The sequence below is a fragment of the Microcaecilia unicolor genome, chromosome 3 (genome assembly GCF_901765095.1).
Source record: "Microcaecilia unicolor chromosome 3, aMicUni1.1, whole genome shotgun sequence".
Taxonomy (NCBI): Eukaryota; Metazoa; Chordata; class Amphibia; order Gymnophiona; family Siphonopidae; genus Microcaecilia; species Microcaecilia unicolor.
This window is the reverse complement of record NC_044033.1, coordinates 212,754,297-212,777,775: the sequence shown is the minus strand read 5'-3', so window position 1 is coordinate 212,777,775 and position 23,479 is coordinate 212,754,297. Positions and strand designations below refer to the sequence as shown.

Genomic DNA, 23,479 nt, shown 5'->3' with positions numbered 1-23,479 from the left:
TGGGTGGGGTGGGGGGGGGGGAAGACAGAGGGGTTCACAGCATTCACAGGTATTCTGTGCCTTTACAGGATGTATGTCTTTCTCTTTAGCCACTGTAGTTTGTCTGTCCCTGGGTATCTCCAGCTCATTCCTGATTCTCTACCAACACAAAGGAGGATTCTGAGGATCCAGCACTGTAAAAGTAGCAGGTGCTTCCACCTTTACATAAATATTTGATAGGCACATTGTAACTTAAACATTACAAAGGGTGAAGCAATAGACTATTCTGAAATCATATAGGCAGCTTCACGTTCCTAGTCAGCAATGCATTCTGGGAAAAGGGCCATGCAGGGGAAAGGGTGTGCCCGGGATGGAGCCACCCTCCCTTTGCTCTCACCTCCAGTTTAAAGTAAAGTTGAGTTATTTAAAAAGAGGAAGAGGAGCAGGTATGCTCCCACTCAACCACTTAATGCCTTGGCAGCAAACTTATTTTTATTTTCAAAGAATTCCTCCACTTTAGCACACAGAACCTGCCGGTTTTGAACAGGCATTAACTTAGCACCTTGCACTGAGAGGAACCCTATTGGTCATTACCATCAAGTCACTTGTGACACCACAGCCAACAAGTACCAACCAGATGCAGTAAAGCCTCTGAGGTCATGGACTGCTCTGACAAAGTTTGACCCCAGTAGTAACAGCTTAAAATGATCTAAAATAACATGTGGCTGTAAAAAAAAAAAAATAATAATTTCTTGAGCGGTCAAGAGTTTGGTAATATAGTTTTCTTTGAATATACAAGTGAAGCTAGCGCAAAAAAACCCCAAAACGAGGCTTTCTTTCATGAACCCACATTAACCCTTGGCAACAGTAAATAAAAAATAATTTACAACAACGGAATATAGAGATCTTTCTTTGCATTTTTTTTGACCTAAATAGAAAGCTGCAGCACTGGGTAAACATCTCAGGATAAATGGAGCAATGCAGGAGTGGGGAGGGGCTCTTCCTTAAAACACCCACAAAAGACAATTTTTCCATCCAAAATGTAGGAGTTTGCAGGTTGTGGGGGTGGGAAGAGAACAGCATCCAGCAGGCAGGTAAGGCACTGGCCCAGCACGAAAGAGATTTCGAAAACCAGGTAGGACTCCTGGTAAACGCTGTTGGCAGCATGGCTTCCTGCATCATTACGACATGCCCGGCTTCTTCTGGCCAGTCTATGAAAAGTGGAGAAGAGAATGGGTAGGAAAGTAACATTTTCAAATTATAAAATAAAATTAGATAAAATAGGCTCTCTTTAAACAGGATTACACCACTCAGCCCTAGGTCCCAGTATAGCAAATTTCTAAATAAACAAACAGCAGAAATATATTTAAGATTTGGAAGGGGGAATGAGAGAGGAGTCTATATAACTGGGAAGAAGTGGCTCCTGAGAGAAGGCAGTGACATATTTAACTGGGGATTCACATGGGTGCTCCCCTCCCCCTGCATTGGAGCCTGGAGTGGGGTGAATAACTTGATTTTCTACCTGCCCCTTACATAACCCTCATCACCCAAACCCAGGGCCAGCATGGTTAACAAGATGCACTAGGAAAACTAGAAGGGAAGCCCCCCCTTCCACCCACAATACCCTCAAACAATGCCCAGGTTATGCCCTGATTTGTTATGGGTTGGCGTTAATATTGCTGCAAGGGATAAAAGAGGTAGCCTAGTGGTTAGGGTGGTGGACATTGGTCCTGGGGAACTGAGGAACTGAGTTCGATTCCCGGCACAGGCAGCTCCTTGTGACTCTGGGCAAGTCACTTAACCCTCCATTGCCGTCGCATTGAGCCTGCCATGAGTGGGAAAGCGCGGGGTACAAATGTAACAAACAAACAAAAAAAAAAATTAGAGCAGCAGGCCAAGAACTAGAGGAGGCTGATTCAAATCCCACTGCAGTTCTCTGTGATCTCAGGCAGGTTACTTAACCCTCCATTGTCTCAGGTACAAACTCAGATTATGAGCCCTCCAGGGACAGAAAAATACCTACTGTACATCAATGTACACTGCTTCGATCGCTTTCAGGAGTATATAAGAAATTAAATAAAAATAAACTAGAGGTAAAAAGCTGTCCTGTAGTGCAGGCAGTAAGATCTTTGGAGTATCATTAAGTAGAATCAGAAGATGTAATTGAAATATTTCTTGACTGTTAGTTATGATGGTGGCTACAGGAATATATAATCGCAATATCTGGTGAGCACAATCTTTTACTGCAGAACGGCAACGGCAGACAAAGGCCAGGAAGTGTTTTTCATTAAGGGGGAAGTATATTAAGAGAGTTCAATTGTCACCCCAACAAAACGTTGAGTCTGAGGTAGCAAGGAAGGGGAAGAGTAGGGACAATATGTAGGATGTGTCCAACAGTTGAGCAATTTAAATGGACGACTGACTGACTGTGATATTTTATCAAAATACTCAAGTAGATGGAAGAAAGGAAGAGGGTCTCACCTGGGTGATGCTGATGCCCGTCAACTTCTCCACCGTTTCTGGTAGCCTGTTGAGGATGTCCAGGACCTCCCCAGTTATTTTGGCGGCTCCCACCTCCCCAGTGCCACTGGACACCATTTTGATCTTTTTTACTTCTGTGAGGGGCTTGCTGATCTCAGCTGCCACCTGGAGAAAGAGGAAAGTAAAAGGATACAAAGTTAATAATACATGGAGCAGCTTCTCAAACCAACACCCTGAAAATAGTGGCAGAAGTTAGAAAATTCTAGCCCTCTGACTGGCTACATAATACCACATGATTGTATGCTGAATTCACAACAGCCAATGGTGAGAGAGTTTCAATAATGACTGATGACATCACAATTTGCTCTAGAACCCCCTATTCCTTTTCTCTTTCTCCACTCTTCATTGTCCATTGTCCAATTCTATGATCCTAAGAAAAGGGCATTTTAGAGACTTTCACAAGGCAGTGCTCTGTACAACCTGAACCTTGCACCAACATACAAGTATTTGTTTGGTTGAACTGAATTTGACTTGTATATTCTACCTGCACAAAAAATATAAAATAGGAAAAATGATTCTCGAAAAACAACTAAGGGCCCTGTTTACTAAGGTGTGCTAATGTTTTTAGCACGCGCTAAACACTCGAGTTGCCCATATGCAGGGCTTTTTTGAGGGGGTACTTGGGGGTACTGAGTACCGGCACCTTTCCATTGTCTGCTAAAATTGACCCATGGTCCCCAAGTTTTAATGAAAGAGCTCAGGCTCTACACACCAATTCTAACTGGTCATAGATTCTGTTGTAGGGGGCCTGGCTATTGGGGGGTGGGTCCCTCAGTGATCATCCCGCCCCTGAAGGGTGCCTAGCATTTGAGTACTGCCACCTTTTTTGCTAGAAAAAAAGCACTGCCCATATGTTCCTATGGGCAACTTAGCATTTAGCACGTGATAAAAATGCTAGCACGCCCTTAGTGCGGCTTAGTAAACAGAGCCCTAAAAAGAATAGCCATATTGGGTCACGGTTTAAGACCGCTCCTCTGCAGGAAAGACTCTGCATAAGCGTGCGCACGGAATACGGAAGCTGATTGGCGCGTGACAACCAACGAGATTTCAAATTTACCACCCCTTTAACTGCCACAGGCAGAATAAGCGAAAGAATGTTGTTAGAGTGTACACTGGAGTCGTCATCGCGCAACTGTAAGACTTTAAAACTGGCTGAATGAATAGAAGTTCTTAAAAAATTAGAAAATAAACAAAGTCAAGCATCTATTGCTAAAGAATATGGTGTCAATCCCAGTCAGATTTCACGTATCTTGAAGCAGAAAGACCAGCTTCTGGAAGACTGGCAAAATAATACATATCCGGGCGGGAAAAGCTGAGGAGGTAGAAGATGCTCTTCTTCGGTGGTTTTCTCAAGTCAGGATTAGACAGTTTCCTGCCAGTGGTCCACTGCTTATGGAGAAAGCTAATCAGCTAGCTGAAAGTCTTGGACTAACTGAATTCAAAGCCACTGTTGGATGGTTGGAAAGATGGAAGGAGAGGAACAACATAAAATTCAAGAAACAGCATGGTGAAAAAGAAGACGCTGATGACTTTGGTGCTGAAAACTGGGTTGTTTCAGTTCTTCCTACCATCTTGAACGAGTTTGCACCTCGTGACATTTTCAATGCTGACGAAAACGGTCTCTACTGGTGAGCGATTCCTGATGGAACACTTGCATTCAAACAAGCCAAAACTACAGGAGGTAAAATGACTATCCTCCTTTGCTGCAATATGGATGGAAGTGAGAAGTTGGAACCACTCATCACTGAAAAGAGCCCCGTTGCTTCAAGAATGTTAAGCGACTTCCTGTGTCATACGAGGCTAATGCAAATTCATGGATGACTGGGGAAATTTGGAAGCAGTGGCTAAAGAAGTTAGACACTAGAATGCGGGCACAAAAGCGTCAGATTTTGCAGCTTTGTGATAATTGTGCTGCACACAGTGATGATGTCAGGCTGTCTAACGTCAAGGTGATCTTCCTGCCACCAACACTACCTCTCTGATCCAACCTATGGATCAGGGCATAATAGCCAATTTCAAACAACATTATCGGGCTCTTGTGCTACGTCGTCTGATGAGTATATGGATGACCAGACTAGCAAGGATAAACGTGCTGTTGAACTGGCTCCTAATCTATCACTGTTGGATTTTTCTACATATGCAGAAAAGAAGTGAATCCATGTACCAAGACCAGGCCATTGTGAATGCTACAAGCGGGCAAGCTTTGTTAGGGATGTAGAGAGGGATGAAACAGATGCAGCTGTTGCAAACGCATCAGATGAACAGGCTATTGACATCACAGCCTGTGTTACTGAAGAGGAGTTTCATCACTACGTAGCTGTTGATTACGATCTACAAACAGCTGACGACAGCACTGATGTCCAGATATGCGCCTACACGCAGGCAACGGCTGATGATGAAACAGATGATGAAATGAGCAGCGAGGCACATGCTGACGAAATTCAACAACCTCCTGTCACTTTTGCAAGAGCAGGAGAGTCTCAACACCATGCGGGCCTATCTGGAGGCCACTGGACGTCAGTGCTATCACAGTTTTTACCGTCTGGCAGACGTAGTCTATGGAACTCACAGACACAAGAGTGTACAGAGGACTATAACTAGGGGGCATGCGATGAAACTACAGTGTAGTAAATTTAAAACAATCGGAGAAAAGTTTTCTTCACCCAACGCGTAATTAAACTCTGGAATTCGTTGCCGGAGAACGTGGTGAAGGCGGCTAGCTTGGCAGAGTTTAAAAAGGGGTTAGACGGTTTCCTAAAGGACAAGTCCATAAACCGCTACTAAATGGACTTGGGGAAAAATCCACAATTCCAGGAATAACACGTATAGAATGTTTGTACGTTTGGGAAGCTTGCCAGGTGCCCTTGGCCTGGATTGGCCGCTGTCGTGGACAGGATGCTGGGCTCGATGGACCCTTGGTCTTTTCCCAGTGTGGCACTTATGTACTTATGTAATTATTTCAAGTAAGCCTGTCAGTTAACTGAGACTGTATACTGTATGTATAATAATAAACAGTACTGTACATATGTTTATCAGATGTCAAGCTTCTTTGGGTCACAACGGTTAAGTGCACGCTCCGGTTAACTGCATGTATTTCTTTGGTCCCAGACCCTTGCACTTAAGCGGATTGCACTGTATATATATAGTGATAAGTGCTGAAGTATAATTTTGTCACTCAAATTGGCATTCTTTAGATGACATATACATTCCTCACCGCACTTATTACATTAATGCAGGTAATGGAGCCAAAAGTTTGTTCAGTATACAACAAGGTTGAATTCATATCTTTTTCTAGAGACTCCATATAGGCAAGGAAATTGTCCATCAGGTGCAATGATAAACTTGCTACCGAATGACTCTGGTGATCCAGTATCCATAAAGTGAAAATGTGCTGCATAAAGTGAAACAAGGCCACGTGTAAGAGGGCAGATGAAGATTTGAAGGTGGCTGGACTTGAAAGGCTGAGTTTTTGAGGGCGGATTAAGAAATGTGTGAATTTTTACACATTTTCACTTTATGGACACTGGATCACCAAAGTCACTCGGCAACAAGTTTTATCATTGCACCTGATGGACAATTTCCTTGCCTAAGGAGCCTCTTTTTATTATTGCATATTGAACACATTTGGTTCCATTAGTTGCATTATTAATGATGTGCGGTGAGGAATGTATGTCATCTAAACAATGCAGTTTATGAGTGACAATGTTATATCTGAGCATTTATCACTCAATATAGTTATATAGATTGTAAGCTCCTTTGAGCAGGGACCGTCCTTCTTTGTTAATTTGTACAGCGCTGCGTAACCCTAGTAGCGCTCTAGAAATGTTAAGTAGTAGTAGTAGTTATATATTAATAAGGCCGTCACAGCGTGGCTTTGTAAAAGTGGCCCAAAATCCACTAACTTTATTTTATTCCACCTACACTCCATTGGTGGGATTTAAAATGGATCACAACAAATAAAAATACAACCAAATAATTACAAATAAATATATGAAAAGTAATAAAAATAGTTACAATATAAATCCATCCAAAAAAAAGAATTTAAGAAATCAACATTTCAAACAAACAACAAAAATTAAAATCAAATCTCTGAATCTTGACATAAGAACTAGTACTCAGTCTTTGCCCCCTCACCCTTCCAATAAGTAAACATCACTTTTCAGAGATGGAGGTAAAGGAAATCAGGTGAGAATTTATAGTTGCCCCCTCTGCCCTCACCTACACACCATACCCAGTCATGTAGCCAAGTACGTACATTGTGGGGGAAAGCCCGAGCCCAAAGTGAGGGAGGGAGGGAACAAAACTTGGCCCTGCCTGTGACCCCCAAGTACCCGAGGTGGGGGGATCCCAAGACCCTCCAGCAGCAGAAGTCCTCCAAAAGTGTTCTGGCAGTCAGTGTGTGTGTGTGTGTGGGGGGGGGGGGGGGGGCAGATGGCACGGGAATGACGACTCATGATAAGTGGCCCCAACTGCCAGGTCGCTGGGGGAGAATCTCTTCTGCTGGAGGAGATCCCCACTAGCCACAGCAGCAGATGGTGCTGCAATTTGGGGGGGGCCTAAACTCCCAAATAACTATGCCACTGACCACACCCATCACATTTTCAACCTAGCAGTTTCCTCCTGCTTTTTTTTTTTTGTCTCCCAGGTCAGTGAGAACCAGTTTTAATTTGGCAACTCTCCAGGAAATGGTCCATGTATTTAATATCCCCTCCCCACTCACTTTGGTCCAGACATCGAGACGCTCCTCTGCCGGGGGGCCAGGCACCAGTGTCCCTTCCAGAGCCCTACAATTGCGGTCCCTAAATCCAGCCACCGTTTACCTGTGGAAGCTTCTCCAGAAGCATGTCCACCATGGCAGCATCTTGGAACTGCTGGAAGGCCTCTGCCTTCTTTGCCATCTGCTCTGCATCTGCTCGAGCCTTGGCCTCGATTGCGAAAGCATTAGCTTCACCTTTCACCTGGTTCCGGGGCACAGACAAAATAACAAAACAAAAAAGAACCAGATTAATACTGCCAATTATAAAAACTGTCTGTTCCTAAAAGCAGTCCATGACCTGCAAATGACCTAGAGGCAGACTGAACCAATCCGAAAATGTGCACCTCCTCCACCCTCTCAGTCCCCAGCAAACAGTGGGTTTTCCTGGGCTAGCAGCAGGCACTATCCCCCCTTCCTGGGTGATCAGCACTTACTCCCATCCACGGGAACTAGGCGCCGCCGCTGCCGGAGGGAATGCGGCCCACCACGCCACCGTTGCATAGGACTTGGCATGTAGGCCTGCTAACAGGAACTGGGCAAGCGCGCATTTTGGAGGAGGACATGGTGGGAGCAGGAGCGAATTGTTAAAGGGTAGAGCCAGGGCAAGGGCTGGTCAGCGGCACCTGCTATCCTCGGGGGGGGGGGGTGGACTCCATCCCCTTCCAACGAATCACAGCCGCCGAGGATGTGCCCATCGCCCCTTTAACGCTCAGCACCCCGCCCCAGGTTTCGCCACCTTCTTCCCCCCATCACCTTCCCTCCCCCCCCCTTACGCTACTATCCTGGTGGTGCTCGAAGGTACCTGTTCAGCTCGGGGCAGGAAAGAAAGAGGCACCCGCACTTTCCTGCCCGGCGCGCTGCTGCCTAGCATGCCCTGATACATCCTATGTGAGTCGGGCTCTCGGCATTTCAAAATGGCCACCAAGAGTTGAAGCAGCCTCTCCAGACTTCAACTCTCGGCGGCCATTTTGAAACGCCGAGAGCCAGACTCGCACAGCATGCAGCAGGGCAGCTAGCAGCAGCGCTACGGCCAGGAAAGAGGGGGCTCTTTCTTTCCTGCCCCGAGCAAACAGGTACCTCTACACCACAGGGATACTAGCGTAAGGGGAGGGGAAGGGAGTCCCGTGCCCGCTAGGGCCCGTTCATCAAAGGGCAGAAACGGGCCTTTTTTACTAGTAGTAAATAATGGCAGATAAGGACCTGTATGGTCCCATCCAGTCTTCCCAACAAGTTGGGCCAGAGTTGTACCTGCTGCTCCTTGCAGGCTACCCCCTCCATGCCTCGTTTAAAGCGTAAAGGTCATTACAATTTTGTTTTGAATCCATCATCTTTTCTGTATAAGGAATCCTCTGTGTTTATCCTGCATGTTTTAAAATTCTGTCTCTGTTTTTGTCCCCTGAGAGAATATTCCAGGCATCCATCACCCTTTCCATGAAAAAAAATTTCCTGATATTATTCCTAATCTACCACCCTACAATCTTAGTTCACATCCTCTAATTCTATTGCTTCCCCCTAGCCACCCAAAGAAATCATGTCAGACAAATCTGACAAAATCCCTCCCCCCCCCCCCAAAGATGCTCCAGATCCTGCCACATTCCAGACCGTCAAACCTCCATTCATTTTCCCACTGAAAAAGGTCAGACCAACTGGCCTGTAGTTTCCAACCTCATCTTCTTTCTACCTTTTTGAAAACACAACCATCCTCAAGATCCAGAACCACTTCAGTCTTTGAAGATGGATTGAACAGACCCTTCAGTCAATCCGTGAGATCATAAGAGGGTATTTTTGGAAATCCACACCCCTCCCCCATAGCTGCAAAGATTGCAACCTATTTTTTGTGTTCAAAGGTAGCTAAGGAAAAAAAAAGGGACACACACACCCCCTTCTCATGTGGTTGTTTGGGGGGTTTTTTGGGTGGGAAAAACCCCACTCTCGTACTTTTGACAATCCAAAAGCTTGCCTGTTTTAGGCCCCAGTGGGAGCTGCATTTTTTAGAAGTGCGTACTTCTAGACTAGACAGAGGGATGATGAGGAAACTTGTTCCAGTCCCTACCCAATCCCACTCCCTGGAAATGCCTTCTCAAAAGCAGCTAAAAGCATGCGTTTTGATGCAGGATATAGGGACACTTTTACTTGCATATGGGGTGGGTAATTTTCAGTATCAGTTTGCTCAGGTAAAGCTCTTTGCATTTGTGGAAATAACTTTATAAAATGACTCCCTAAGATGGCAGTTTTCAAAGCATTTTCCATGTGGAAAACATCTATTACACACAGGTGTAGATATATAAAACACAGGTATAGCAAAAGAAAGCATATGCTTTTATACAATCTTCGTGTAGGCGTTCCCAGGGGGCAGAATTTGGGCAAAGCTGGAGAAGGATTAAGATATACATACACACCTGCTTCAGAGTAAGTGTAAATTTATGTAACAGCATGTGTATGCTACTAGGGACACTTCTGGAAGCCATTTTTTTAATTTATTTTTTTAAGAGTGTTCCATTATGAACTTATCCCCATAACGTCCCTAGATGTTTTCCTATCCTGCTCCCAGAACTCGACCGTTTCCACCTCTTCTAGCATCACACAAACCTTGGAGCACCTGCCAGCCATTGGCAAGCCATCTCCAATCTCTTTCTCAGTGAAAACCAAACAAAAGCCTTTCTGCTTTTCCCTACACATGTTCCTCTTTTTCTCTGCAACTTCTAAATCACACCTCTGCACTTCCTCCTTTCACCAGCACAGAAGCAGAGATAATGTTGGTAGATAAGACACTGGACTCATACAATCTGCCCTTTTCTACCTGCTCTTAAGGCCTTTCTTGGTCTGCGGACTCCTTCCACCCCCTCTTCCTGCCACTATGGTCCCTTTGCATCCATCCCCTGCATGCTTGAATTCTGCCACTGTTCCAACTCCCATAACTACTACACATAGCTAATCACACATACAATAGCTAACATCGGCTGTGCTTAAAACAGCAAGACTTGCTTACAATATATACACATTTCCCCCCTAATTCTACAAACCAGTGTGCACAATTTGAGGCTTGGGGCTCTTCAGCTTGGAGAAAAGACAGCTAAAGGGAGATATGATAAGAGGTCTATAAAATAATGAATGGCGTGGAATGGGTATATGTGAATCATTTGTTTACTCTTTCCAAAATACTAGGTCTAGGGGCACACAATGTGAATGTGGTAAAAGCAGTTAGCTTAGTAGGGTTTAAAAAAGGTTTGGATAACTTCCTAAATGAAAAGTCCATAAGCCATTATTAAGATGGACCAGGGAAAATCCACTGCATATTTGTAGGATAAGCAGCATAAAATCTATTTTACTGTTCTGGGATCTTGCCAGGCACTTGTGACCTGGATTGACCACTGTTGGAAACAGGATATTGGGCTTGATAGACTTTTGACCTTTCCCGGTATGCCAATACTTAGGTTAGGATAGATTAGCTTTATTTAATAATAACCGCCCTTCACTGACTCACAGACCAAAGCGGTTTACAATAATCCAAAAACCCAAACAGAAAGAGGAAAAGATGTACAATTTTTCAGAGGATAAACAGCACTCATACATCAGAGATGAGAAAAAATATAAAACAAACAGTCGCCCATAAATTCTATCAGCCCCCTAACCTGGCCACTCAAAAGCCATTCAGAAAAAGTGGGCTTTTAGTAAAGATTTCAGTTTAGAAAGCGATTCCTCAGCCCAAAGGTCCTTAGGAAGCTGATTCATAAGTATATAAGTATTGCCATACTGGGACAGACCAAAGGCACATCAAGCCCAGCATCCTGTTTCCAACAGTGGCCAATCCAGGTCACAAGTACCTGGCAAGATCCCTGAACAATAAAATAGATTTTATGCAGGGATAATGGTGTGGGAGGATGGGAGGGAGGGGTAGAGGGGGAGGGTGAAAATGTGAAAACAAAAGTTGATGACAGACTCAATAATTGGCTCTCTGTTATGTATGTTATGATGTTGGTATTTTATTTATGCCAGATGTGGAATGTATTTTATTTTGATTGTCATCAATAAAATGTTGAAAACTAAAATAGATTTTATGCTGCTTATCCTATAAATAAGCAGTGGATTTTCCCAGGTCCATCTTAATAATGGCTTACGGACTTTTTATTTAGGAAGTTATCCAAACCTTTTTAAACCCTGCTAAGCTAACTGCTTTTACCACATTCTCTGGCAACAAATTCCAGAGTTTAATTACCCGCTGAGTGAAGAAATATTTTCTCCGATTTGTTTTAAAATTTACTACTTTGTAGCCCCCTAGTTTGGAAAGAGTAAACAAGCGATTCACGTCTACCCATTTCATTCCACTAATTATTTTATAGACCTCTATCATATCTCCCCCTCAGCTGTCTTTTCTCAAAGCTGAAGAGCCCTAGCTATTTTAGCCTTTCCTCATAGGGAAGTCGTCCCATCCCCTTTATTATTTTCATTGCCCTTCTCAGTACCTTTTCTAATTCCACTATATATTTTTTGAGATGCAGTGACCAGAATTGCAGACAATAATCAAGGTGCAGTCGCACCATGGAGTGATACAATGGCATTTTGTGTTTTCCATTCCTTTCCTAATTATACCTAACATTCTATTTACTTTCTTAGCTGCCACCGCACACTGAGCAGAGGGTTTCAATGATGATGCCTTGATCCCTTTCCTGGTCGGTGACTCCTAATATGAAACTTTGCATTACTTAGCTATAGTTAAGGTTTCTCTTTCCCACATGCATCACTTTGCTCTTACTCACATTAATGTCATCTGCCATTTGGATGCCCAGTCTCCCAGTCTCGAAATTTTTCACAATCCTCTTGCGATTTAACAACTTTTAATAACTTTGTGTTGTCAGCAAATTTAATTATTTCACTAGTTTCTCCCATCTCTAGATAATGTATAAATATGTTAAAAAGCAGCGGTCCCAGCACAGAGCCCTGGGAAACCCACTAACTACCCTTCTCCATTGAGAATTCTGACTACTTAACCCTACTCTCTATTTTCTATCTTTTAGCCAGTTTTTAAACCACAATAGAACACTACCTCCTATCCCATGACTCTCCAATTTCCTCTGGAGTCTTTCATGAGGTACTCTGTCAAACGCCTTTTGAAAATCCAGATACACAATATCAACAGGCTCACTTTTATCCACATGTTTGTTTACCACTTCAAAGAAATGTAACAGATTGATTAGGCAAATTTTCCATGTACTAAATCCATGCTGGCTTTGTCTCATTAATCTATGCTTTTGAATATGCTCTGTAATTTTGTTCTTTATAATAGTCTCTACCATGTTTCCCAGCACTGACGTCAGGCTCACCGGTCTATACTTTCCCGGATCTCCTCTGGAACCTTTTTTAAAAATTGGTGTTACATTGGCCACCCTCCAATCATCCGGTACCATGGAGCTAAAAAAAGAAAGCACTTTGCCTTGAACCGTGTAAGCAAAATAAGACCAAGAATATTATAATGCTTCTGTGTTGTGCTCCATGGTGCGACCTTACCTTGAGTATTGCGTTCAATTCCGGTCGCCATATCTCAAAAAAAGATATAGCTGAATTAGAAAAGGTTCAACCAAAATTGATAAAGGAGATGGAACTGCTACCGTGTGAGGAAAGGCTAAAGAGGTTAGGGCTCTTCATCTTGGTAAAGAGACAGCTGAGGGGAGATATGATTGAGGTCTACAAAATCCTGAGTGGAACCGGTAAAAGTGAATCGATTTTTCACTCTTTCAAAAAGTACAAAGACCAGGAGACACTCAATGAAATTACATGGAAATACTTTTAAAACAAATACTGAGGAAATATTTTTTCACTCAACAAATAGTTAAGCTCTGGAACTCGTTGCCAGAGGATGTAGTAACAGTGGTTAGCGTATTTGGTTTAAAAAAGGTATGGACAAGTTCCTGGAGGAAACGTCCATAGTCTGTTATTAAGATGGACATGGGGAAGCCATGGATTGGTAGCGTGGAATGTTGCTATTATCTGAGATTCTAAATGGAATGTTGCTACTCTTTGGGGTTCTACATGGAATGTTGCTACTAATTGGGTTTCTGCCAGGTACTTGTGTCCTGGATTGGCCACTGTTGGAAGCAGGATACTGGGCTAGATGGACCATCGGTCTGACCCAGTATGTCTATTTGTTCTTAAGCCAGCGGAGGACAGGGGAGAGTGCAAAGTATGTGAAGGTTGATACGAGAATAATTAAAGGTGACAGATAACTCGGTGTATGGTCATGTAATGCACACAAGTTATAGAATAGTGATAATAAAATGCTAACTTGTTAAATTTGCTGCTAATTAGCATTAGCAACCAATAACTGGGTATAACTGGTGTTAACCAATAATTGGGTATAACTGGTGCACCTGTACCTGCCCTTAGTTGGATTCTGCAAATTGAGTAGCTGATTCAGAAAGGCACATGGTACAGCCGCATGCCGATATCTAAGCTCTCTGCTTCTACTGTGAAGGTAATATCGTGTCATGCAGAAAGTGAAATGTATTCTAATTTTACGTACGGAAACCTTGTTGCTAATGAATCGGGGGGGGGGGGGGGGACAGCATACTGAACACATGCACAGAAAGGTTTCACAATGTGTGTTTTTTTATGTGGATGGTGCCCTATTTGGCCAATATTAGATAGTTTCCATAGTGATCTGCAGTCAGTTCTCCCCCCCCCCCCCCCCAAGCAACCTGAAGGCCATTGCTGTTGATAGCTGGGCTAAGGTGGGAAGTGATTTAAACTATACCAGCAGAGACCAGTATTGAGTGAGCTGGTGAAAAAAGGTGTGGTCACAAGCAGTCTTAAAATGGCTGACAATCAGAACGGTCTCATTGGTCAGTTGTGTCACTTGACTTTTGCATTACCACAAAATGGCTGATATCAGGCCCAACCTACACAATATAGACTGTATGACAAGACGGCCTCTTACTGAAGTAATCTCACTTCACATGCTAGACATGGCCACCATCTGATTGGTTAATGCTTCCACTGTGGTGAGTGCAAGAGCTAGTGGACTGATGGATACTAATGATTTGCCTTAGACGGTGCTCGCTTTAACCAGAGAGAAGTGGACTCTCACCCTCACAGCTTCGGCTTCTGCTTCTGCCTGGGTGATCAGCTGCTGTCTGTTGGGGGGGAGAGAGAGAGAGAGGAGGGGAGAGTGAGGGGCTGCGTTTGTTCTCCCTCCTGGACTTAGAGAGAGCTATCCTCTGGCCAGATACGACAAGAGGGAAAAAAAGATCAAAATAAGTTGGGCCCCCAACCCTCTCTCCTCCCATGGGTACTATGAAATGGTGTTTTAAATTTTTTTTTACTTGTAGCAGTGGCCAGTGCCAACATGCTGCCCCTTTACGGGGTTTTCTTCCAGAGGTAGTCTGCGGAGCTGCCTCTGTGGCTGCAGTGAACAGCCGGATGTTTTTCATTGTACAGCCAGGCTGTCATGGACTCTTTTCAGCCTGCTGTTATTTTCATGCTGGCTCGGTGCCAGGAGAAGGACAAGTTCAGGGCAATGCAGTTGACTGAAGCTATGAATCTGGACTTTGTGCCCCTCTAACACAGCAAGCCAGCATCATAATGGGCTGAATAGAGTCCTACACATCCTGACTGGCTTTCCACCTGGGCCCATGACACCCGACCCTGAGTATATTGGGGCCCATGACTTTCTCTACTCCCCCCCCATCGAACTACTGGACTCTTGACCCCACTTTCTCTTCCCATTGGGTCCCCCACTCCCCTCTCCTGCTAGTATCTCTGGGTTCCTTAAGCATTCCACCCTCCCTCAGATACCTCCAGGCCTCCTGGGCCCTTATCCTCCCTCAGGTACTTTTGGGCCCCTAGTCTTTCCCACCCTTCCTGGTGCATCTAGGGGCCCCTGTCCCTCTCCCCCTTCTCCCCACTTTGTACCTCTGAGCCTCGGCCAGCTTCTCCAGCCGAAAGCGTTCAGCCTCTGCCGGTTTCTTAACCTTTGCCTCCAGCTCCTTCTCTCGACGAATGATCTCCTGTTCTTGCAGCTGTATCTGCTGCGTGCGCTCCACCACCAGCACCTGCATCTTCTGCTCTTCAATCTTCTGTTTTGTCTTTGCCACCTGTGTGACATGAGTAATCACACGTCACATGTACGTGCCAGTGGAAGGGGGCATCACGTGTGCACCACATATTCACAAACCAGAATGCAGCACAGGCCTGCATGGAGTATGACATCTATCACACACAGGCAAGACAGGGACAACCAGGTGACCCAGCTAAGACTCTAGGGTAAGAGAAGTCAAGAGTTGGGACACAATTGCATCCTAGGATCCATACCTGTGGTGGATACATCCATATACAAAAGGCCAGATTACATACCATATATACAATAAATGTCAAGCCATACACATGTGGAGGAGTGGCCTAGTGGTTAGGGTGGTGGACTTTGGTCCTGGGGAGCTGAGGAACTGAGTTCGATTCCCACTTCAGGCACAGGCAGCTCCTTGTGACTCTGGGCAAGTCACTTAACCCTCCATTGCCCCATGTAAGCCGCATTGAGCCTGCCATGAGTGGGAAAGCGCGGGGTACAAATGTAACAAACAAAAAAAAATCTTAGGTTTCTGTGGTTAGTGCAGTGGTTCTTGCAGCTGTCCAGGTGGTGCCACATCGAGGTTCGCTTGACCAACATTTCAGCCATTTTGTCTGGCTTTCTTCAGGGTGATGCTGTATGGTGGATCTGTTCACTGGTTTTTATATAGAGTGGTTCTTGATTCAGATTGGACGGATATCGACTGAAAGCAGGGAAAAGTTGTCAGTCTCTGTCCAATCAATTTAAACTTTTGAAAGCGGAAGAGTCATTGGTCCTTGGTGCTGATGTTTTGGGGCGCTAAATTTTACCTTGTATGAGTAGTTGCTAAGCTTTGAGGCTTGTGGTAGAAATAACAGGACACCCCCACAACTTCACAGAGGACACATCTTTCTAGGCAATGAACAGTCTTTTTCCAGGATTCCTGTATCATCAAATCTGACAGTATGACCAATTTTCATCACACATAGGGCTATAGCTGGATTTGTCTGTGTTGTGTTTACAGTGTCTTATGTGTTCTTGTGGCCTTTCTTCTATATATCAGCGCGGCCACAGTTGCAAGGGATTTTGCAGTTCCTGGAAGCTTGGGGGTGGGTGGGGGGAGTTTAAATTGATTGGCAGAGACCAATGACTTTTCCCCACCTTCAAAAATGTAAATGTGATTGGACAGACATCAACCAATCTGGATAAAACCAGTATACAGACCTAGCAAATTGCAGCACCCTGAAGAAAACTAAGATGTGTTGAAATGTTGGTCAAGCAAACTTGGAAGCAGCACCACCTACGTAACAGCCACAAGAAACACACAACTCAGGTTCCCCTGCCACACCTCCAGTCCCACCCCACCTACCACAACAGGGGTAAACTGTTGTGTGCAGAGACTCACTACATGGCTTCACTGGCATAAATCAATAGGGACCAAAAAAGTAGGGTCGTGCAAAAAGGAGAAATTACGTCTTACCTGATAATTTTCTTTCCATTAGTCCTTCCCACTATTCCAGAACCTGTGGGCTAGTGGTGTCCCATCAACCAGCAGGTGGAGATAGAAAACTGAAAACCGAGACGATATCTCTCTCTTAGCATCCAGTCCAGCTTGTCAGTATTTACTTAGACAAGCAGTAAGAATAAACTCGTAATAAATACACAAACTTAAACAACTCGCTAACCTAACACTAATCAGATGAGCAAACAGTGTGGAACTCTCTCATCTCTGGACAAGTTGTGGAAATGAGAGATATGCAGGAAACAGCACACAAGGTGACAGTCATTATTTGACCAGTTACTTCACATCGAAGTAACATCTCAGAAACCTTGGGCAGGCCTCTGGAATAGTGGGAAGGACTAATGGAAACAAAATTATCATTAGGTAAGACCTAAATATCTCCTTCCATTATGTTTCCCATTATCCAGAACCTATGGGATGTTTAAAAGCAATCCCTTGCGTGGGTCGGATCCTGGCACCGCCTCCCTGAGGATCAAAGCCCTAAAACTGGCTTCCAAGCATGCCATAATGCCCACCCTGTAGCACTTGGCAAAGGTTTGCAGCGTCGACCACGTCACCGCCTTGTAAATATCCGGAGATAGTAAGGTAGTCTCCATCCGGGATGTCACTGTATACCTCGTAGAATGAGCCCGCAAAGTCTGAGAAGACTACTTCCCCATAAGCAAATAAGCTGACGTGATAGTCTCCTTCATACATCTAGCAACTGTAGGCTTGGAAGCCACAAGGCCAAGCCTCTGCTTACCAAAAGGTACAAACAGTCTGTCTGATTTGGGAAACTCATTTGTGACTTCCAGCTATCTAACGAGGATTCTATGTATATCTAGATGGTTCAAGGAAGAATACCAAGCCTTTCCATCCTCTCTGCAAAAGGATGGAAGCTTCATATATTGGTTGATAATGCTGATACCATTTTCAGAAGAAAGAAAGAACTGTGCACAGGGAGACCCCCCCCCCCCCACCCCGCTTCTGAAGAGCAGAGAAAGAGATCTCGACAAGAGAGCCGGAAGCTCCAAAACCCTACATGCCGATGCAACAGCCACTAAGAACGCTGTCTGTAGCATGAGATCTTTTAAGGATGCCTTCCAGAGTGGCTCAAAAGGAGGCTTCTGAAGAGCTCAAAGGATTACATTAAGGTTCCACTCTGGACACAGCATATGAAAAGGAGGCTAAAGTGGCCTGCTCCCTGCAGGAATCAAATGATATCCAGGTGAGTCACAAAAGACAACTTCTGTAGTTGGCCCCTGAAACAGGCCAAAGCCACAACCTGAACTTTTAGAGAACCCAACACCATTCCTTTCTCAAGACCTGACTGGAGAAACATTAGGATGTGCGTGATCTGAACAGAGAAGGGATAAAGTCCACACTCAGAACACCAGTGACCAAAGGGGCACAGATCCTCCATGAACACAGGACTTTGCTTTAGCAGGCCGTGTACCTGCAGAAGACGGAGAGGACCCCTGTCCAGCAGCTGAATCAGGTCCGCATACCACACCCTCTGTGACAAATCTGGGGCTATGAGAGTTTTTTTCAACACACGGCCTACCATGGGACAAGGAGGGAAGACATACATTACGTGTGTCTCCAGCCAGGGCTGCAGTAGGGCATCGATCCTCATCGAACCAGGTTCTTTCCAATAGCTGAGTAACTTGGGTACTTTGGACATTCTTTTTCATCGTCATCAAATCCAGAAGTGGAGAACCCCGTCTACTTTCAGCTGAAAACCCTGGCTGGATAGTTCTCATTCTCCCGGGTCCAAGGAGTGCCTGTTGAGAAAGTTCATCTCCACATTCAAGAACCTAGCGATGTGAATTGCTGACAAGCAGAGAATGTTTTTCTCCACCCAACTCATGAGGAAGGCCGCCTCCACCGCCATCGTATGGCTGTGGGTCCCGCCTTGTTTGTTGATATAAGCCACCGCTGTTGCATTGTCGGAGAAAACTCAGACCAGGGCCCCCTCCAAAGAGGGAGCAAAGTCAAGTAAGCCATTCCACATTGCCATGAGCTCCAAATGATTTATCGACCACTGAGACTCCTGTTCTGCCCAGGTGCTCTGTGCCAGATGGAACTTGTAATGAGCTCCCCAGCTCAACTTGCTGGCATCTGTTGTCACCATCTCCGATTGTGTTATCATAAAGGGAGCTCCAATGGTCAAATTCTTCGGCGACAACCACCACTGCAAACTCTGTCTGGCAACCAGTGTCCAAGGAAGATGAAGGCCAGATAAGTTGCTGAGAAGAGACTCCTGTAATGGCTGCATATGAGCCCTTGCCCATGGCATCACTTCCATTGCCGCTGTCATTGACCCCAGAACCTGGGCCTACCTTGATAAGGAAAAGATGAATCTGTTGAACCAGCTTTGATCTGCATTTCATTAGGAAGATCCTGTCCTTTGCTGTGGTCAATAGAACGCCCAGATACGCCAGATTCTGCAATGGAGTTAGTCTGCTCTTCTCAAAATTGATCACCCAACCCAATGACAACAGAACTTGGATAACTGTCTGTTGCCACCTCACTGTACAAATAGGGCAGCACACAAATGAGTCAGTTGTCAAGATACAAGTAAACTGAGATTCCCTGATGCCAAAGGATGCCGCCACCACCACCATAACCTTGGTAAATATTCTTGTTGCTGTGGCAAGACCAAAGGGCAAAACCCTGAAGTGGAAGCAACAGTCCAGGACCACAAAACATGGAAACCTTGGATGCACTGGCCATATGGGTATATGGAAGTACACCTCCTTGAGATTGAGGGCAGCGAGAAATTTTCCCGCTTAAACTGAGGCTATGACTGCTCTTAGTGTTTCCATGTGAAAGCAGAACACTCGAAGGCAGCGATTTACACCTTTGAAATCTAAGACAAAAGGTGGGCTTCCTTCTTTGGAATAATGAAGTAGGTGGAGTATCTGCCTTGTCCCTGTTCAGCCTGGGGAACTGGAACAATGGCTTGGAGCGCCAGCAAAAACTTTACAGTGGCCTGAACCTCAACCGCCTTGGTTCCCTTTTGACAAGGAGACTTCAAGAAGAGAGGAGTGACCACGTGGGAGTACTTCAACTTGTAACCTGCTGTAAGAACATCCAGAACCCACTGGTCTGACATGATTTTGGCCTACACCTCCCAAAACTCCTGAAGACGTCCTCCCACTAGAGGAAGAGAAGAATGGTCCAGCCTCACATCATTATGAAGCTCAGGAGCATTGGGTGCTGTAGCTGACTGAGAGGAGGACTTCCTGTCCATACGAAAGGAAGATTGGCATGCCTGAAAGTGGAGCTTCTGACCATATCGCTGATGACCAAGCTGGTGCCGTCTCAAAATTGAGATTGAGAGCCTCCTGAAGACGGACAACCAGAGGCTTTCAACTCATCCTCCAGCAACAACTGTGGCTTACTTTCCCCCAGTTCTTTCATCAAGATCTTCTCCAAATGGCCACTTGCCCCTAAAGGGCAGTTTAACTAGATGTTATTTCGATACTGCATCCGCTGCCCAATGCCGCAACCAGAGTTGCCAATGTGCTGTAACAGCTAAAGACATACAACACGCCATAACGTCAGAAACAGCATCCGTCAAGTAGTCCAATCCCACTTGCAGGTGAGTGTTAATGGCGCTTGTCTTGTGCTGCCAACTGCTGATGCCATTTCAGTCATGCTCTTTCCACGAACGAGCTGCTCACAGTTGCTTGAAGGCCCAAAGAGGCCATTTCAAAAGATTGTTTCAGTGAGCCTTCTAGTTTCCTATCCTGTAGGTCATTTAGGGTAATTCTCCCTTCCAACGGCAAGGTGGTCTTCTTAGTCCACCCTGAGAAGCTACAGGTAGAGGTGAGCCTTGGCTCTTCCCACTCTCAGCCCCGCGTCCAATGAGAACCATTTTGCTGTAAAATCAGGTCCTGAATATGTGGATGCACTGGGAAGGCCTTATAAGGATCTCTAAGCTCCCTCATGAATGATGAAGATGGAATTCCTGACACCAAATCAGAAGGTTCCTCAATGGAAAGCACTGCCAGTGCCTCAGAAATAAGGAGTATTCAGCAACTCACCTCAATACAGTACTGTCAGGTCCTCCCTCTCCTCAGGAGGGAACCTCCTGTAACAGCTCCTTCAACGATGGCTCCTCTGAATAGACCGAGGCCACATCAGATAAGGAAGGAGGAGTGGAGGAGTGGCCTAGTGGTTAGGGTGGTGGACTTTGGTCCTGGGGAACTGAGGAAGTGAGTTTGATTCCTGGCACAGGCAGCTCCTTGTGACTCTGGGCAAGTCACTTAACCCTCCATTGCTCCATGTAAGCCGCATTGAGCCTGCCATGAGTGGGAAAGTGCGGGGTACAAAAAAAAAAAAAAAGAAGTAGAGATAGATCTCCAGGAGTAGCCAAATGAGGCTAAACGAGATCTCTTAGGAGCCAGAGGGGCAGCAGGGTGAGACTCTGAAGCACCTTGTAGCAACTCTGACTGTCCCTGCTTCAGTAAATAGGCCTGGTGTAAGAGCAATAGAAACTCCAGAGATAATAAAAGATCCTGATGCAGCTGAATGCTCTGTCAGTGTCGTGTTCATGAGCCCTTGAGCCCAGATGGAGCACAGCGACGAGAAGTTCACCCTGCGCTCTGTCGGGCAGCTGAACGACCCCGAGGCTTCACCTCAGAGGACCGCTGTTCCCCGAGGGTTAAGCCCCCAGGTGCAGGCAGCCAGCAGGACTTCTGGATACAGGCAGGGATCAGACGGACGCAGGCAGCAGGCGCTGATAGTCTCGGCTCAGACAGCAGCTAGAGCTGGATCAGGTAGCAAACAGAGAGTGATCAAGGTCAAGCAGTAGTCAGGTCGGGCAACAAGCAGAGAGTACTCGGAATCTAAGTAGTAGTCAGGTGATGCAACAAGCAGAGAGGGATCAGGATCCAAGTAACAGTCAGATCAGGCGACAAGCAGAGAATAGTCAGGATCTAAGTAGTGGTCAGGTCAGGCAGCAAGCTGAGAGTGATCGATATCCTCACAGTAATCAGGTCAGGCGGCAAGCAAGAGTAGTCACGATCGAAGCAGAGGTCAGGTCAGGCAGCAAGCAAGAGTAGTCACGATCCAAGCAGAGGTCAGGTCAGGCAGCAAGCAAGAGTAGTCACGATCCAAGCAGAGGTCAGGTCAGGCAGCAAGCAAGAGTAGTCACGATCCAAGCAGAGGTCAGGTCAGGCAGCAAGCAAGAGTAGTCACGATCCAAGCAGAGGTCAGGTCAGGCAGCAAGCAAGAGTAGTCACGATCCAAGCAGAGGTCAGGTCAGGCAGCAAGCAAGAGTAGTCACGATCCAAGCAGAGGTCAGGTCAGGCAGCAAGCAAGAGTAGTCACGATCCAAGCAGAGGTCAGGTCAGGCAGCAAGCAAGAGTAGTCACGATCCAAGCAGAGGTCAGGTCAGGCAGCAAGCAAGAGTAGTCACGATCCAAGCAGAGGTCAGGTCAGGCAGCAAGCAAGAGTAGTCACGATCCAAGCAGAGGTCAGGTCAGGCAGCAAGCAAGAGTAGTCACGATCCAAGCAGAGGTCAGGTCAGGCAGCGAGCAAAGAGTAGCAAACCACGTCTCCACCAACACAAGCGAACCTACCGAAGCAGAAGCCAAAGCAAGACCAGTGAGGCAACCTGCTTCTTAAATAGCCCCTTCCATTTGGGAAACGAGAGTCAGCTGGCAGGGGGCTGGGAGATGCGGAGGCCAAACGACCGGCGTCATCAGGCACAGAGAGCCAGATTGGCCCGCCGGCAGGAGGCGGAGTCTAGTCATGACTGGCCAATCCAGGGTACGGAGGCATGGCCTGAGTTCCCGGGCTCCGTGCCTGGAAGGGAAACGATCCCTCTCGGAACACTAGCGCTGCCAATATGGCTGGCATTCCGGGGGGCGGAGGCGGTGCACTAGCCCCAACATGCTGGCCAGCTGAACTAGCGGGGTGAAGCATGGAGTGTGGGAGCGTCGGCCTGGTCAGCATGGCCGATGCTTCCCCCTACGGAGGCGGAGCCGGAAAGCAGGTAGACCGCAAGGAGCGCGCCGCAGGTAAGGGGTGCAACAGTCAGGCCCTGAGTGTAAAATGGTGGCTGTGCTCCGCACGTTCCCCACTTCCAGTTGGCCCACACAAAATGGCGCCTGTTCCCTCGTTCTCCTGCAAACTGCACATCGACCCTGCCGGAGAGCCCGAGGTCCCTGACAAATTCGGATGCTGCGCCAAAACCGAAGACATGCTGCCACTCACCGTTTCCTCCACATCCTGTGGGATTCCCGGCTTGCACACACTGCAATGCCCCTACGCTGGCCATTGGGTCCCCACAGAGAAAACACCGCTTAACTGCCTCTGCAGGACTCACAATTCACCCTGACTGGCACAAGCACAGCACAACGCAGTCCCAAGCGGTGAGTCTGGATCTCTCCTCTGCACCAAGTAGAACTTGCAGCCCTCCAAGCAATTCTGAGTCAAACTTTATGTTTCAAAGTTTTTATTGATGATGCCACAGATTAATACAGTTCTTTGATTAAATACATAACAGTTTTAACTTTGTCAGTCATATGTACATTAATCCGCGGTCATTATCATCAAATTGATTTACAGTTTTCTTCCCAATTCCCCCCCCCCCCCCCCTTAATACTGTCTGTAACCTATTCCTTATATCAAAATAGAGTAATAAACATCAATA

The 23,479-nt window shown here is 46.0% G+C and overlaps 1 protein-coding gene across 4 annotated transcripts in view; it reads right to left on the bottom strand.

The window, feature by feature from the left end:
* Window positions 1-905: 905 nt before the first annotated feature.
* The window catches only part of LOC115466268 (flotillin-1), a 39,808-nt gene continuing 17,234 nt past the window's right edge, over window positions 906-23,479 (bottom strand). For all 4 annotated transcript variants that reach the window (XM_030197418.1, XM_030197420.1, XM_030197421.1 and 1 more), the window contains exons 9-13: window positions 15,182-15,363; window positions 14,358-14,403; window positions 7,341-7,478; window positions 2,461-2,625; window positions 906-1,190 (exon numbers count right to left, since the gene is read on the bottom strand). In XM_030197418.1, coding sequence (XP_030053278.1) covers window positions 1,161-1,190; window positions 2,461-2,625; window positions 7,341-7,478; window positions 14,358-14,403; window positions 15,182-15,363 — 561 coding nt within the window. In that variant the 3' untranslated portion in view covers window positions 906-1,160. The remainder of the gene's footprint in view (window positions 1,191-2,460; window positions 2,626-7,340; window positions 7,479-14,357; window positions 14,404-15,181; window positions 15,364-23,479) is intronic.